The sequence below is a fragment of the Ursus maritimus genome, unplaced genomic scaffold (assembly GCF_017311325.1).
Source record: "Ursus maritimus isolate PB19 unplaced genomic scaffold, ASM1731132v1 scaffold_14, whole genome shotgun sequence".
Classification (NCBI taxonomy): Eukaryota; Metazoa; Chordata; class Mammalia; order Carnivora; family Ursidae; genus Ursus; species Ursus maritimus.
The window spans coordinates 42276348-42292195 of NW_024423786.1; the positions used below are offsets into that span (position 1 = coordinate 42276348).

At 45.7% G+C, this 15848-nt stretch overlaps 1 protein-coding gene across 1 annotated transcript in view; it reads left to right on the forward strand.

The window, feature by feature from the left end:
- The first annotated feature begins 15354 nt into the window (after window positions 1–15354).
- LZTFL1 (leucine zipper transcription factor like 1) overlaps window positions 15355–15848 on the forward strand; it is a 13100-nt gene continuing 12606 nt past the window's right edge. The window contains exon 1 of the mRNA XM_040628931.1: window positions 15355–15502. Coding sequence (XP_040484865.1) covers window positions 15500–15502 — 3 coding nt within the window. The 5' untranslated portion in view covers window positions 15355–15499. The remainder of the gene's footprint in view (window positions 15503–15848) is intronic.

Below are 15848 nucleotides of genomic sequence, written 5' to 3' on the forward strand. Positions count from 1 at the left end.
GGCTCTGGCTTCACCTGATCGATGCCCAGGGAAGCCTGGAGATCTCTCCTCGCCGAGGCACGTAGCATCGTTGCTGAGAATCCTACTTCAATAATCGGGATTGGTTGGGGTTGTTTCACATCGTTAGACTTTTATTTCCCCATCCCATGAACGAGGCAGGTCTCTCCCACATTGTAAATGAACATGACACTGTTTCTTCTCCCAACAGAGGGAAGGTCACCCATGAGAATAGGGTCCATTTCTCCTGGTTGATCCCAATCTCCTAGCAGCACCACAGGCTTGGCCGCCCTCCTGGAGAGTGAGAAAATGTTCGGGGACAACGCAATGGTTGACCATATGTTTAAACAGCTCTGCCACATGTTATGGGCCTGTTCCTCCCAGGTTTGTTGGGGCAGAATCGTCTTTTCCAGTCGGCTGTCTGGTCCTGGGCCTGAAGGTGAGGAGGCAACTCTCTTGAGTTGAGTTGTTCTGTAGGGCAAAAGGGCTTCAACTCTTCAACTTTCAGTTTGGAGATGAGTAAAATTAGGGGGTTCTTTTGCTCATGACAGCAAATTTACCACATCTGCCCCATGTGGTGAGACACCTCGCTCTTGCCTGAAACGGACGACAGCGTAATCCATGCCTGGTGAACGCTGTAGGTTTTTACTCTCTCCTCTGCGGGGTTTTTTCCTCTTATTTTCCTGCGACAGTCACAATGGTACCAGGACGACACGAGAGGCTCGGTGTCTTTATCGTTTTCAGCAATAATGTGGGGCTAAATCATGTACCCTCACATAAAACTGTGACTGTTGCGTAGGAGAGTGGTACCTCCTCCACTTCCCATTGTATCGTAAGCACGTGTTCATGTTATTAAATAGAATTCCAAGCTTTAAATTGAACCCAAATCTTAATTGTTAAGGACTTCACAAAATTTCCAACATGGGCATGCTGTAATTCATCCATCCATTCCCTTGCCACTGACCAATTTTTACTAGCAGATGATGATTTTGAGTAGCATGAAGTGAATACAAGTTATAACAATCACTCATTGCACCCCGTGGAAATTAGATCCTGGTAACAATACTCAGAATTAAATTAGTTATCGGGTCTTGAATTTTTTTTAACTTATATTCTCATAATTATGCCTTCCTTGTTATGTTCAATAAATATTCATGTGTGTCTTTTTCACGTTACTCACTTTAAAGACTCCAATCTTTAGAAAATGTTGGAACACTTTTTACTCATTATTTGAGAACAACTTATAATTGCACATTACTTGCCAGTCTCCGACGAGTGTGGTTGGTTCCAAGTCTGTCAATGTGTAGGACAAATGGTGTGTGTGTAAAGAACAAATGAGAGACATCATGACATGACCTCCGAAATATTTCAAAATGTGTTTCTAATCAATTAGTAATGCTTGCCTATGTAACAAAAAATAACACTATCACACCTAAAATTAATAATCATACTCTAATAGCATATATATATATTCAAATTCCTCAAATGTCCCCTGCAATGTCTTTCATTGCCTTTTTGTTCATACCAGGAACCAGTCCCGACACGCATTCCACCTGGTTGCTATATGCCCTCAGCATCCTTTAATCTAGACACTAGTTTCTTTCTTCATGGAATCTTCTTACTGCAGCCAGTGGGCCAGCCTAGAGAGCCCCCCAGTCCCACTTGCTTAACCTGTGGTATCATTTAGCTTCTTCCTCTCTCCTCTGTATTTCTCAGAAGTTACATTTACAGGATAATTAGACCTCAGGTAAGTATCGTTGGCTAGACTACATCCCAGGGGATTCTGTGACCTCAGAATGCATGATACCAGGAGAATGGGTGCTATCTGGTTGTCCCACCATATCTGATGTTAGATCAACCATTAGTTAGGGTGATGGCAGTCTGAGCCATCCCTCGTACAATCATCTTTTTCTTCTGATGACCAGAACCTCATCGTGGTGGTGTTTCTTTGGATCCATGTAAATGCCCAGGTCCCATCAACTATCACCTCATATCCTTCACACAAGCTGATAGTCCTTTCTTGGGTCTACAGTTCTCACGGGAGTGGCAAGATTATGATTTTCTAAGCCTATCCTTCTACATTCAGTGGGCATTCTTCTGTAAAATAGTTGTATCTTGTCAACGGGAGCTATTTGGTTACCCTGACATACAGTTCCTACTGGAAAGACATTAAGTGTATTTCCCCTTTAATCACACAGTTTCTAAATAAGGAGTCGGTACTAGCTGCCTCGAATGAGTTTCTTCTGGCTTTCTCCTGAGTATCATTACGGACTCACGGATTTTCATATATTCACTGGGTGTGTATTCATTGAACTATTCTTGGCTCCTGTGATAAGACTATTCTCACCAGAATCCAACCCAGCCCAGATTAAGTTTAATTTAAAACAAAGGTTCAAAACAAGCGTGGTTCCAAATATAACCTTCACATATTCCAAATATAACCTTCACATATTCTGGAAAGAGGAAGCGCTACTTTCTAAGAGAACAGTGGCAAGATAATCTAATAAATTATTGTTATCATTTTTATTCACGTGTATGCTCACTCCTCCTCTTCAAGATATGGGAGAGTTCCAAATGTGAACCCAAAGGAGGGCTGCAAGCTTGTATCTTTATGTTCACTTAGACGTGTGTCGTTACTAATACAAGCTCAGAGACGCTCATATTCAAGAGCTAGTTGACTGACCCATACTTTCAGATGCTTCCAAGCCACAATAGCCACTAAATTTTTTTCTTACCTACACTCAGTCTAGGCTCTTTCTTTCTCACCTAACAGATGGTAGAAACAAGAGGATCAGAGCCCACCCTCACCAAGTCATGTTTTCCCCACCATGGTTTGCAGAAGAAACAATGAGGGGACCAAGCGTTGTTGTTGTTGTTGTTAAAATAACTGTTGAGGAAGGTGTATAGTAAACCCTCTCTCCTCAATGGCTGCCATGGTCTCACAGGTCTGCCTTTTCATTTTCTCCTGGGTCACTCCTGGTCCCTTCCCCGGGGAGCAGAGTCGCCTGAAAAGAAGTCAAGCATCCCGGAGCCTCATGGCCGTGCTTGGGTCCCCTTCAGCAGAGGCTAAGACAATCTCCCCAGCTGTTGCTCAGGTCCCTAGGGGTTGGGAATGGAGGCGGCAGAACCTGCATTAATCTGGAAGTTTCTCCAACAGAAGAGCGAAAGCTTAGATCCAATTCACACAGCGTTAGGACCCATTTGACCTCGTATCAGTTTTCCTTACTGTTGTGACCCCAGAGCCTTTAGGTGTGCCTGACATATATATTGGGTCTCAATATACCTATAATGAACAGATAAATGAACTTGGCGTCCAAAAGTCCATTGATGGCCATATATAATTTTTATATTCTTACAAAAAATGAGTTTCATAAAACAGCGATGATCATAGGAACCACCAAGTGGGGAATAAAATGCTTTGACAGTGGCTTGGTACCTTGGGCATGTCACGTGGCTATTCTGGACTGCGACTGTCCCCAAAGCAGGTTCATAATAAGTGACATGAACGTCTTCCGCCTCTGTAAGGAGATGTCTTTCCTAGGTAAGGGGTGAGTAAATCGTTCCAATTAGTTACACTGAGAGGGATAATTGGGGAAGCCTTAGAAACTGGTGGACCTCCCATGAGTTATATGCTTTAGCTTGTCATAAAATGCCAATCGTGTTAGGTTATGGTCTCACCCAGGGTCTTACTCATCTGTGATTCTGTTCCTTGTATCCACAAAGAAACAGGCGTCACACACACACACACACACACACACACACACACACTTCTGAAGTTGTACTACATGGTTTTTATCTGAGACCAGCAGCCAGTTAGAAAAACCGTTTAGGGGGGCGCCTGGGTGGCTCAGTCATTAAGCGTCTGCCTTTGGCTCAGGGCATGACCCCAGAGTCCTGGGATCGAGCCCCACATCAGGCTCCTCCGCTGGGAGCCTGCTTCTTGCTCTCCCACTCCCCCTGCCTGTGTTCCTTCTCTCACTGGCTGTCTCTCTCTCTCTCTCTCCCTGTCAAGTAAATAAATAAAATCTTTAAAAAAAGAGAGAGAGAAAAACCTTTTAGGAATCAGGCAGATATCTCCAACTAGCTTCTGGCTCGGAAGAAAAAAACACTTAGCAAACCAAACGGGCACTTCTGGGCTTTCTGAGCTTTCACATTTTTATCAGTACTCTCGGATTTACTCACGATCCGTCTTCCCTTTTAACATTAAAAATAAATCTTCCCTTGAACTTTTGCCCTCTGAAGGTTTGATCTCTGAAGGGTTTTTTTTTTCTTTCCTTTTTGCTTCTTTGCATTCTTTCAAAATAACTGTAATACCCACAAGTGGTATCTGTACTGAGATTAAGTGGTTTGGAATAAATGCTCCCCTCGGGCCCCCTCTGGTTTCCCAGAAGGGGTGTCGGCCTCTCCAGCCTCAGCACCCTCCTGCAAGGCCAGCGTGCTTGGACCTGGTGCTAAAGAGAGTTCCTTTTCTCTCTAAAAATAATCCCCAGTAGAACACCCAGAAGAAATCCACCCAAAGAAGAGACGAGGAGAGAAATGGTTGACGATGGACCGGATCAGAAATCGGTGGAGAGACTGAAGCTGAAAATCTGTCCCCACAGCAGAATAAAAGGTGATTTTTAACATTAAAGGTGGGAAAAGATGAAACTGGTCTGCATGTGGTTAACTAGCTCCCCTCCTTCAGATCTAATATGTGAACCCCTTGAGCCGAGCCTCCTCATTGTGCCGGCATTTATGAGAAAACTCAGGCTTCCCTGCACCCTGTGGGCCCCCCTGCCCCGGGAGCTGCGTCTGGCCTTTGTGGTCCATTTCCAACAGGGCTCGTGTGTTCCGCTTGCTCTGAACGTCGCAGAGTGGGCTTTTACAGACTAGGAGTCTGGCCTGAGGATGTTGCCAAAATCTAAAACAATAAAAGATTAATTTGAGGCACAGAAACCCTTTGCCTGCCAAAGAGAGCTCCACAACTCTACTGCCAGAAAAGGAGATGATTCACGTTCGCCGATCCTACTGTGTTCACCACCTACAAAAAGCATGTATTAAGATAAGCTTGTGATAAGTGCTCAGCTACCATCTGATTTATTTTAGGGTTCCAAAGTCCCTTCCTTTTCCCTTCCGCTCTTCCCCACTAACACACACACACACACACACACACACACACACACCAATACCCTCATACACACGCATACATATTCACATATGCATGTCGACACACACACCTATACGCAACACACACACACTCATACACATATAGACACACCCCCTACACCTCCATATACAACACTTACACACGCACACTTGTGCACATGCATACTCATACCCATACACTCACATGCACACACACACATCCATATACCACACATACACACATATATAGGGACACACATATACACACACAAAACACACACACACATATACTACACCTACACAATCATATGCACACACATAAATGCATACGTGCACTTACGGACACACACTCTTCTTGCATTCTCTTGGTATAATTGCTCAAATAAATTACTTGTAGGTGCAAATTTTTAAATCTACATTAAATTTTTATTTTCTCCCTCTAAAATAACAGTGTCTGTTCATCGTGCTGTGACCCTTAGAGACTCTTAGCACCATATTCTGTGATTAATATAGAATTAATATGTCATTCCATTTCAAGTTTCCCAAATTCTTTTTTTTTTCTTCTTTCAAGTTTTTATTTAAATTCCAGCTAGGTAACATACAGCATAATATTAGTTTCGGGTGCAGAATTGAGTGAGTCATCACTTTAGTACATCACCCAGTGCTCATCCCCACAAGTGCCCCCCTTCACCCCCATCCCCCATTTTGCCCATCCCCCACCCACCTCCCCTCCAGCAACCCTCCGTTTGTTCTCTATGGTGTTATGGTTTGCCTCTCTTCACCACCACCCCAGCCATGTTCATCTGTTTTCTTTCTTAAATTCCACATATGCGTGAAATCACATGGTATCTGCCCTTCTTCACTCCGCGTGATACTCTCTAGCTCCACCCACGTCGTTGCAAACGGCAACATTTCATTCTTTCCCAAATCCTTATTTATGACAAAGGAAGTGAATTTTATTTCAGTCCTGCGCACTGTTTAATAAGTATTCCACGTAATGTTCTGTGAAAGAGCCACATCCGTTCATTCACTACCTTTTGCCATTTGAAAATGAGAACTTAGTCCAGTGGTGTCTTTTGTCAGGGCAAGATAAAAGCATCCGCGTAAACTGGGAGCCTGGGTCACACGTCCTTCTGATGGGTGTGAGCAGAGTAAAAAAAATTTAGACCCGACTTGCAGGTTAATTACAAAATGAAAGATTCTTTCTGGACAGCACGTTCTTCTAAAATACAGGAAGACACCTGCAACTAATACCACACTGCATGTTAACTAACTGGCATTTAAATAAAAATTTAGAAAACTAGCATACAGGAAGAGATCAGTTCTCATTTCTGCCCTGCACGTTGAATCGTCAGCTTGCACTGTCCAAAGAAGCAAGATTCCGCATTTTGTCTTTCATTTTGTCTTTCAGTTAGAGCCCTGTTTATTTGTCCCTTTACGAGGAACAATATCTCCCCCGTGTCCCTAATTTTCAGAGAGCTTCCTGGAGGCTCGTCGTTCATAGTTAGTGGGTTCACCTCAGTGATGATGAGGTCAAGCAACCTCCTCTGAAAACCACAATTTACAACTCGAGGTGAACAAACATCGATTTCTATAGTAAACATCCCATTAAAAAAACATATTCAACCTCAAGGCTCAAATCAACAGTTCTTAGAATTATTTTTTTAATGATACCGTTACAAAACACCCTTTACCCTTGCAGTAAAGACCGACTCACCCTTTTGATGATGAGATGAAATAGGAGTCCAGATTTAACAAAGTTCCCTAGCCTTTTCCTTTGGATCTAAACCAAGGCTCTTTCAAAGAAGTAGAGTCTAAACCTCCCCCTTCTCCCAAGATGTTGATTTCTTTTTAATTGAGGTGGCTTTAAAAAAAAAAAAAGGTTGTGTTTCTATGGGTTCTCTAGAGCGTACAGGTAGAATTTACAAAATATGGTGTGTGATGGTGACTTTAACAAAGGATAGAAAAGATATTAACAAAGAATAGAAAAGATATCAGGGATATGAGAACGTTATCTCCATGACAGGAGGTAAAAATGTAAGCAGTGTATCATGTCATTCACCTGTCACTTCGAAGGCTGTCAGCTGCTGGAACTACGAGCTTTGGAAGCAAGGGACAAGCAGGGTCTGACAGTGCAGGTTGGATGGTCATCCTCGGATATGACCCGGGGAGCGAGTGGAATGACACAGACAAGGAGGGCATGGTGGGCAGACAGAGCCGCTGGGCACAGACGTCCAAGGGACACCACTAGTCAGAGGTGAGCAGAGGAGGAGCCAACCATGCGAGCTAGTGCGGAGGAACAGAAAAGAGAGAGCAGAGTAAGCCGAGGGACAAGGGACGTGTAAGGGGAGGAGATTGTTTCATGGTGAAGCACTCAAAGCCGCCTGACTAGGCATCAGTTTCAGGAAGGAGGGATCATTTGAGGGTCTGGGGAAGTCTGTATCAGGAGGGAAGCCCCTCTCCAGGGGCTTAGTAAATAAACAGAAGGAAGAAGTTAGCAGCCAATGTGGAAAAGTTTGAACAAAGGAAGGGTGGGTTAGGTTGTTTGTCATTGTTTTGGTTTGTTTTATAGGAGGAGACCCCAGACTGATTTTCAACAGAGGAAGGGTCAGAGAGAGAGGAAGAGAATGGAGTATAGGAGCTTACTAAAACTAAAGGATCGATCACTGATGGATCTGGGCCTCCCGGGAAGTCGAAGGGGTTGGCTGGGGCCAGAAGAACTGGATCCTAGTTAGCCTTGGACAGGAGTTCCTCCGAGAATCAGTGAGGCCAGGAGAAGAAGTACAGAGGTGTTCTAGGAGATAGGATGAGAGCTTAGATTCTCTGTGTGGTCCCCTGTGATACTTGCCACACACCTAATAGGTTTGTCTTCTATTTCTGGAAAAAGGCTAACAATAATAAACCATGATTGATAATCATTGTTCTCAAAGTAAGTCACACCAAAATTGAAATACACCTTTCCCATAAAAGAAATTCCCTGGAAGTCAGTAAAAAAAAAATTGAAATTAAAATTAAAAAAATTTTTAAAAGACCCTAATGCTTACACTATTCCCATAGGGTATTATATCTTTGTATCCAAAGACATATGCCAGCTTCCTGTTTAATTTTGCTATAAAATATCTGGATGGGACCTGCCCAGTGAACCCAATTCAAATCAGACAGAAATCTGACATTCCTGCTCAGAGAGGTCATGAACGAGGTCATGCAACAATCAATCCAGGTCAAGTAGAGTTGCCCCGTTGGCTCCACCACCCCACCTCCAGTGTGGGAGACCCTGGTGCTGCTCAGTGGCCATAGGAGAGAAGGGAAAAAAGCTCACCACAGAGGGCTCCAACCAACGTGAAAACATCTAAACATTAGCAACAGTGTTCGGAATGAAGAGTAAAAAAGAAAGGGCATGTTCCTTTGGGTGGTCTCTTTCCGGGGCTCTTGGTGACCTAAAATTCCTGACCTGAAATTGCTGATTGAAAGGGAACAGGAGTGAGGCCTGGGCCTTTGAAGGAGGGTGCCTTGATTGTGGTGAGGGCTAAGACAATGGCAAATGTGGCAAAGGCTGTGTTTGTGTGGGCTGTGAGGTTATTTTCTGTTTAGATCATTGAATTATAAAAGTAAGGCCCATGTAATCACAAAATTCAAATTACAGGCGTGTGTCAAGCAGATGTCAACCACCCCCCAAATGCCTGTCACTGTTCTATCAGCCTGCCCAGATTTGAGCACTTCACCTTTCTGAATGTGTCTGTACATTGACAAGCAAGTGGGCTCCCCCTGTGACGACCGTTCTCCAACTCGATTTTTTCATCTCGTTGTGTATTGTGGGTAACTTTCCACGCCAGCGCACGTGGCTTCCTCCTCCTACTTTGCCACAGCTGCAGAGAATCCCACTTTCCTACGGCGGCATTTATTTGGTCATTGGGCCAAAAGAGAAACATTCACACCTACCTCGAGATCGTCACCACATCAAAACCACAGTAAACATCGCTGTACACACATCTTTGCGCTCTTGTTTTTTCTTAACTACTTAGAAGGGAAGGCAAATCACTAGGTCAAAGGGCGTGTGCATTTTCAGTTTTGATACTAATTTCCAGTTTGCCCTCCAAAAAAAAAAAAAGCCATACTACTTTATCCTCCTACCAAAGTTTTTTTTTTCATGTTTTTTTTCCCCCGTGCCCTAGGCAATCCTGAGTGTTAATAATCCTGAGGTAGTTCCTCACTTACTGATGAAGGAACCCACTTTGAACAGAAATGCAGAGACATCGAGGAACTTACCCTTCTAGAAAAGCAGAAGGGGAAACCATCTATTGGGACTGAGGCAGGAGAGATGGAAGAATATTCGAGGACACGAAAACTTTAAGGGACAGCCCCTTGGGTGAAGAGGGATGGGAGGTGACCCAAAATGTCTAAGCAGCTGTCTTGCCCAGAGGACACGGCGGGGGGGGGGGGGGGGGGGGGGTCGCGGGGAGTCACTATGTGACTAGATGAATTTCACGTTGGAATCACTCAGGTTGGTGTTACCAGTGAGTCAACTGGTGAGAAATAGACACTTCTCTTGCTCAAGTGATGACACGGAGCTTCAGAGCTGGGACTGAGAGAAACGAGTCAAGGACAAGGAATGAGAGCAGAAGAAAGCCGAAGGGTGAAAAGATCACAGGTGGGGCACCCTCAGGTCCGAGGCGAGGCTGGGGGACAGTGGCAGGACTGGAGCGGTGCCCAGATGGCTGGTGATGATCACAGAGGGACAGCTCTCTGGGCAGCTGCTGGCTCCGAGGAGGTGTGAGAAGTAGAGCAGGTGTGAAGGCCACATGGAGCCAAAGGCCACCAGCCAGCAGCTCGCAGAGCCAGGGCAAAGCAGGGCCACGGACGCCAAGACAGGCTGGAGCCAGAGGTCACGGGCCTCAAGGAGTGTGCATGAATGAAGGAATGATCCAGAGGTTGGTGGGAGGTGGTTGATGGGAGACAGGGGGCAGTGGGGTCCCTGGAGACAAAAGCAGACAAAAGCTTAGTCAAGGGTCAGTAGGTGACTGTGAAGGAGGCACAGACTGCCTGTCCTACCATGGGTGTGTGAGTTAAGGGGAGTGGGGGGGAAGGAGGAAGCTCTGTCTTGGATGAGGAGTGTTCAAGGAAAAATCTGAGGCTCTTAGGGCATCACATAAAGGCATGTGTACTCTGCAGGGCAGAGAGGAAGCGGGGGAGGGTAAGAGTTGATTAAGATAGCTGACGAGCACTTTAGGGACCCTGAAATGACTGAATGGGGATCAAGGGGTTTAGGAATCAGAAAATAGATGAAAGGAAGGGACAGTCCTCGTGGGGTTTCCAGGTGAAGGTGCCCTGGTACCTGGCTTTGGTCCTGCTGCCGGGCCGTGTGGCAGCGAGACGATTGAGACGGTCCGTTCTGGAGGGGCTGGAGGACCATGCTCCTGGCTGCTGGCCTCCACACATTCATCCATGTGCCAGCCCCTCCATCAACCAGCCCCACGACTTTGCAAAAGTTACCTACACTCCCTAAGCCTCTATTTTGTCCCTTCAAGAATGAGAGTAATCATGGTATTATTCTCATGGGGGTATTTTGAGGAGTCAATGAAAGATTGCATTTTAAACAGGAAGCGTTTGTAACGGACGCACAGCCAGTATGCAACAAATGACAGCTGCAATGACTCACGTCACAGATGGCTTAAATATATAGACCCATTTTAGAGAAGCAAAGCTTCACGATATTATAAATGCTAAGTCTTTACAAGGCACGTTGAGCATCTGGACAACCTCTCAACACACAGACAGAACTTTCTTACGTGGATACAAGCAGAGATCCTAGTTTAAAAAAAAAAAGCAACTAACTCCCTGATTTTCACAGTTTCTCTCACACAGAATCAAATACAGAAATTCACACTTTGACTTTCTTAAAATGCAAACTTGTTTCTGTCCTCTACAGGGAGATACTGAAGTTGGTGTCTTTGCGTTTAGGCTCACATCTCACTTTTTTTTTTAAAACAAGACCAGATTTTGTCAAGATAAGAACAATTGGGGAACCTCTTTTTTTTTTTTTTAAAGATTTTATTTATTTATTCGACAGAGATAGAGACAGCCAGCGAGAGAGGGAACACAAGCAGGGGGAGTGGGAGAGGAAGAAGCAGGCTCCTAGCGGAGGAGCCTGATGTGGGGCTCGATCCCATAACGCCAGGATCACGCCCTGAGCCGAAGGCAGACGCCCAACCACTGCACCACCGAGGCGCCCCAATTGGGGAACCTGTTATCGCCAATCTAATCATAAAGGTATCGCGTCTATGTGTGTTAGATGTTCAAAGTCACCCCCTCCCCAGAGGTCTGTTTGTGGATGATTTTATAAAGCTGCCCCTACCCCACGTTTCCTCCCCACCTGTACTTGAAAGGGACAAACCCCATCTTGCTCACCGCTCCCTTCCCCATTGTGTATTCCCCGGGGTTTCCAGGAACGATCGCTGGAGACAAGGCCTGAGCTCGTAGACCTAACACAAACAGCTCTGTACATGGGAGAGTGTGGAATAAGGATTTGGGGCACATCCCTATACTTACACGATTTTTCTCGGACTTCACAAGAAGGCATTGCCCACCGCCGATTCCTAACGTTTTTAGACTTCACTTTTCGGTGGGTCGGTGTTTGTTTCCTTTGGGGTGTTTTAATATAGGGAGATAATCACTGAAACAGATCTATCATTTGGCCCAAGAAATTGCTGTCATCTACATAATCTTAAAGGGAGTTGTAGTATTTTATGGTGAACCACTTCCTTGCCTGACCTCTTTTAATGCATGTGATAGTGATTTCACTGAGCGAGGTTGTCAGCACCCGCCAGGACTCTGCGGGTCACTGCAGCATTCGGAAACCAAGCGACTGAAGGAGTAAACAATGGAAGAACCAAAAGTAATCTCTTGCCCACCAGAGACCCACTCAGCTCCATAAATCCTATAAAGACTCTTTCAATCCGGGCTTCTGCCCTTCTTTAAAGTCTTGGCTACTTTTGCGGTTGTAACCGGGTAGGGCTGGGGACATGGGAGAGGACCCTTGGGGGCATTACATACCAGACGCCGTACTCCAAAGACTCAAGAGAATCCCCCACAATGATTTTCCCCGCACCATTCCCCACTAGCTCAGTGTTTCTTCGACTTTCCTCTTCCCCACATCGCCTTCAAGAGTTTGCCTTTCTGTACCACCTGTCCCATTTTTTTTTAACTAAATCCCTTTCTTTGTTATATGCCGCCCCTCCATCCCAACCTTAACCAAAGATCTATAAAGGAGGGAAAGCTGGGGCCTCCTGAATCCCCCATATCTCTTCTTAGATTCTATCACAGCCACAGAAACTTGCACACAAGGGGGGGGGGTGCTCTGTAAATAGTGGCAGATTGAGTGAATCTGTCAACACCACTAAAAAGAGCATAATGCCCTTCCCATTCCTTTTGCCTAGTGTGGGTTGCAAACAGCCTGGATTGTGGTGCCCGTGTTAGGCCCTATGAATTCGCAAGAGTCTCATTTCCTAATCATCTGAAAAACCAGCATTGGCCTCGTTTTATTTATGTTGAACTATGCTAAAAAGTATACAATGGCCTTCTTTTGCATGCCTCCCATTTACTCCTTCCAAGTTTACACACACACACACACACACACACACACTTACTTTTAAAATGGTCACAGCCATTTTTTTTTTAAAGTGTGAGACGAAGCAGCTTGCTATGAAGGTCAGGTGGAGTTGTTCCCCCCCGCAGCTCGTACTGTTTGCCTTGGTAATTAGACAACCCAAAGCAGAAGTTCAGCCTCTCCGTGAGCCAGATTCATCAGCTGAAGGCCGAAAATACGTGTTCATATTTGCTGACACTATTTAGACAGCTGATGTAACAACAATCAACCCAGCTGGGTAGATGATTATTATAACCCCCTTCGTTCAGAAGATTTCAGATTAAAATGGAATTTTAAATTAAAGCAACTACCTGATGTAGCTTTGCAGAGCGACTTGAAAAATCCCCAAGTCACAACCATACTCACGAATGACATATTTGCATTATCTACCCACTCGTTTTTGTCCTCCGGCCTTAATAACACTTGGTAAGCACAGACAGGTTTGCCTGCGGGAAAACACACTTAGGTTTCCTCCGATACTCAAACTGATTAAACAACTTCACTTAAATGTCACAAGAGTGGTTATGAAACTCATCCTTTATCTTGGGTCCACAGCGCCCAGTAAAGTGACCTTCCCTCCATGTGAACTCAGGAATGTCCACTGTGGTAAGAAAGAGCCAGAGATCGTGAGGATTAACTATTGCACTGGAGTATGCCTAGCATATCCCAAAAGCGTGACCTGAGGTTGGCTTATCTATTCCTGAGTGAGGACTAACTCATGCCAAATAGCCTCTCCTGAGTTTTAAGTCTCCCAGATTCTCAGGAAGCTCCCCACTCTGTGCTCCTTCTTATTTCAGTGTCTATCATGTCAAGCTCACTTTTTAGCTAATTCAGTCCCTCCTCAGTGTGCCTGGCTCATGCTTCTGTCTTCTGAACCGACTGATGTGCCCACTCAGTGGCTTCCGCTCACCCAGCCCCAAGCCCCTGGTACTTGCAATAATCTGTTTCATCCTGCACCTTTGTCTCTTCTAGAACAGCCTCTTTTTCTTCTCTTCTTTTCTTTCTTTCTGCCTTTTTTGACATAAAATTGACAAAATTCTAACATGTGCAACGTGATAAATGGATATACATATACATTGTAAAAGGATTCCCCTCTTTGAGTTGACACAGCCATCCCCTCATCACCTGACATATTTCTTTTTTCATTTCTTTTTTCTTTCTTTTCTTTTTTTGATGAGAACACTTAAACTCTACTCCCAACGAATTTTAATTATCCAATGCAGGGTTATCAGCTACAATCATGTTATACAGGAGATCCTCAGAACTTACTCATTTTATAAATGAAAGTTTGTACCTTCTTGCCAGCATCTTATTTCCCCCACCTCCAAGCCCCTGGCAATCGTTTTTCTATTCTGTTTCTATGAGTAGGACTTTAAAAAAAAAAATTCCACGTATGAGTAATACCATGCAATATTTGTCTTTCTCTTGTGGCTTATTTCACTCAGCATACATAATGCCCTCTAAGTCCATCCATGTTGTCCCAAGTAGCAAAAATCTTATCATTTTTATGGTTGTAGAATATTCCATATTGTGTGTGTGTACATACACCACATCTTCTTTATCCATTCATGTATTGGTGGACACTTGGGTTGCTTCCATATCCTGACTGTTGTAAATAATGCTGCAGTATACAAAGAAGTACATCCGTCTTTCTCAATTACTCTGGGTAAGTACCCAGTGGTGGAATTAATGGCTCACATAGTCCTGTTTTTAACTTTTGAGTAACCTCCATACTGTTTTTCACTGTGGTTGTACCAATTTACGTTCTCACCAATGGTGCACAAGGGTTTTCTTTCTCCACATCCTACCCAACACTTCTTATTTCTGAGTCTAGCCATTCTGACAGGTGTAAGGTGTTACCTCATTGTGGTTTGATTTGCATTTCCCTGAGGATTTAGGACAGTGTTTCTTGAGGAGTGGTCCCCGATCCCTCCTGGTGTGTGATTAAAAACTGCAGGTTCCAAGCACCCAAGATAGACTTCCTGATTCAGAATTTCTGGAGGGGTGAGGCCCGGGAATCAAGCTTCCCTGGTGATCCTAGGCATAATAGCTTGAAATTCACTGCTCTTTCACCAACTCGTTTTGAGTTTAATTTTTAAGGATAAAGCAGGACTCTAAGAGAAAAAAAAAAAAAAAAAGCGGATGAGGAGAGAGCCATTCAAAGCTCTATCCTGGCACCTGGCAGCGCCGGAGCTGCAGGCCTATCCTAGCGAAGTAGGCACCCCTGCAGAGAAGAGAAATCAGTCCCTGGCCGCCCACACCCAGGCCCCGAGACCACTGAAAAGTCAGGGATTCAGCCCTCCAAGCCAGAGCCGGCGTCGTCACCAAGCCCGGGAAGGGAGGGACAGCCCTTCCGGGCAACCCAGACTCCAAAGCTCCACAGCGTCCCTGAACTTGGGGGGTCCTTGCGACCTCTTCCCTCCCGTTACCATTGGCAACGGAGGCCGGCTCACAAAGTCAGCGTGGCGCGGGTAGGAGGGACTTCCGGCTCTGGAAGCCAGTGCGCATGCGGCGGTCGGCCGGTCACACTGCACTTCCTGTCGTGTGATCTTGAAGACCAATAAAAGTGCATCACTTCGTGTCACGTGCCTCCGTTCCCATTAGCAACCGGAGGCTTCTAAACAAGTTGCCCTCCCTCCGCATCTTCTGCGGCCCAACCACCCTCGGCCACCCCGGGTTTGGCGGGCCTCCGCCTGGCCTCTCCCGCTCCTCGGGGCTGCGACTCCCGCCGCCGCCATGGTGAGTAGCCGGCCGGGCGCCGCAGCGCGCGGAGGAGACACCGAGCCGGGGCTGAGGGAGGGCGGGGCTGCAGCCGGGCTGAACCCGCTCCTGGGCCTCCCGGCCGGCCCCCAAAATTCAGTTAACCTTGGCCGAAGCCCCTCCGGCGTACTAGCAGCCTTTCTCCGCCCCGTCGCGACATTCTTCGCTCCCGCCTGGGTCGGCCGGCCCAAGTCACACCTCAAAGGTGGCGGGTGGAGGGAGCTAGAGGAACGGCCGCCTGCAGAAGGCTCAGGGCAGGATTCTCACTCTGTTCCTAAAACTCCCCAAGTTTTACGCACACACACACACACACACACACACACAC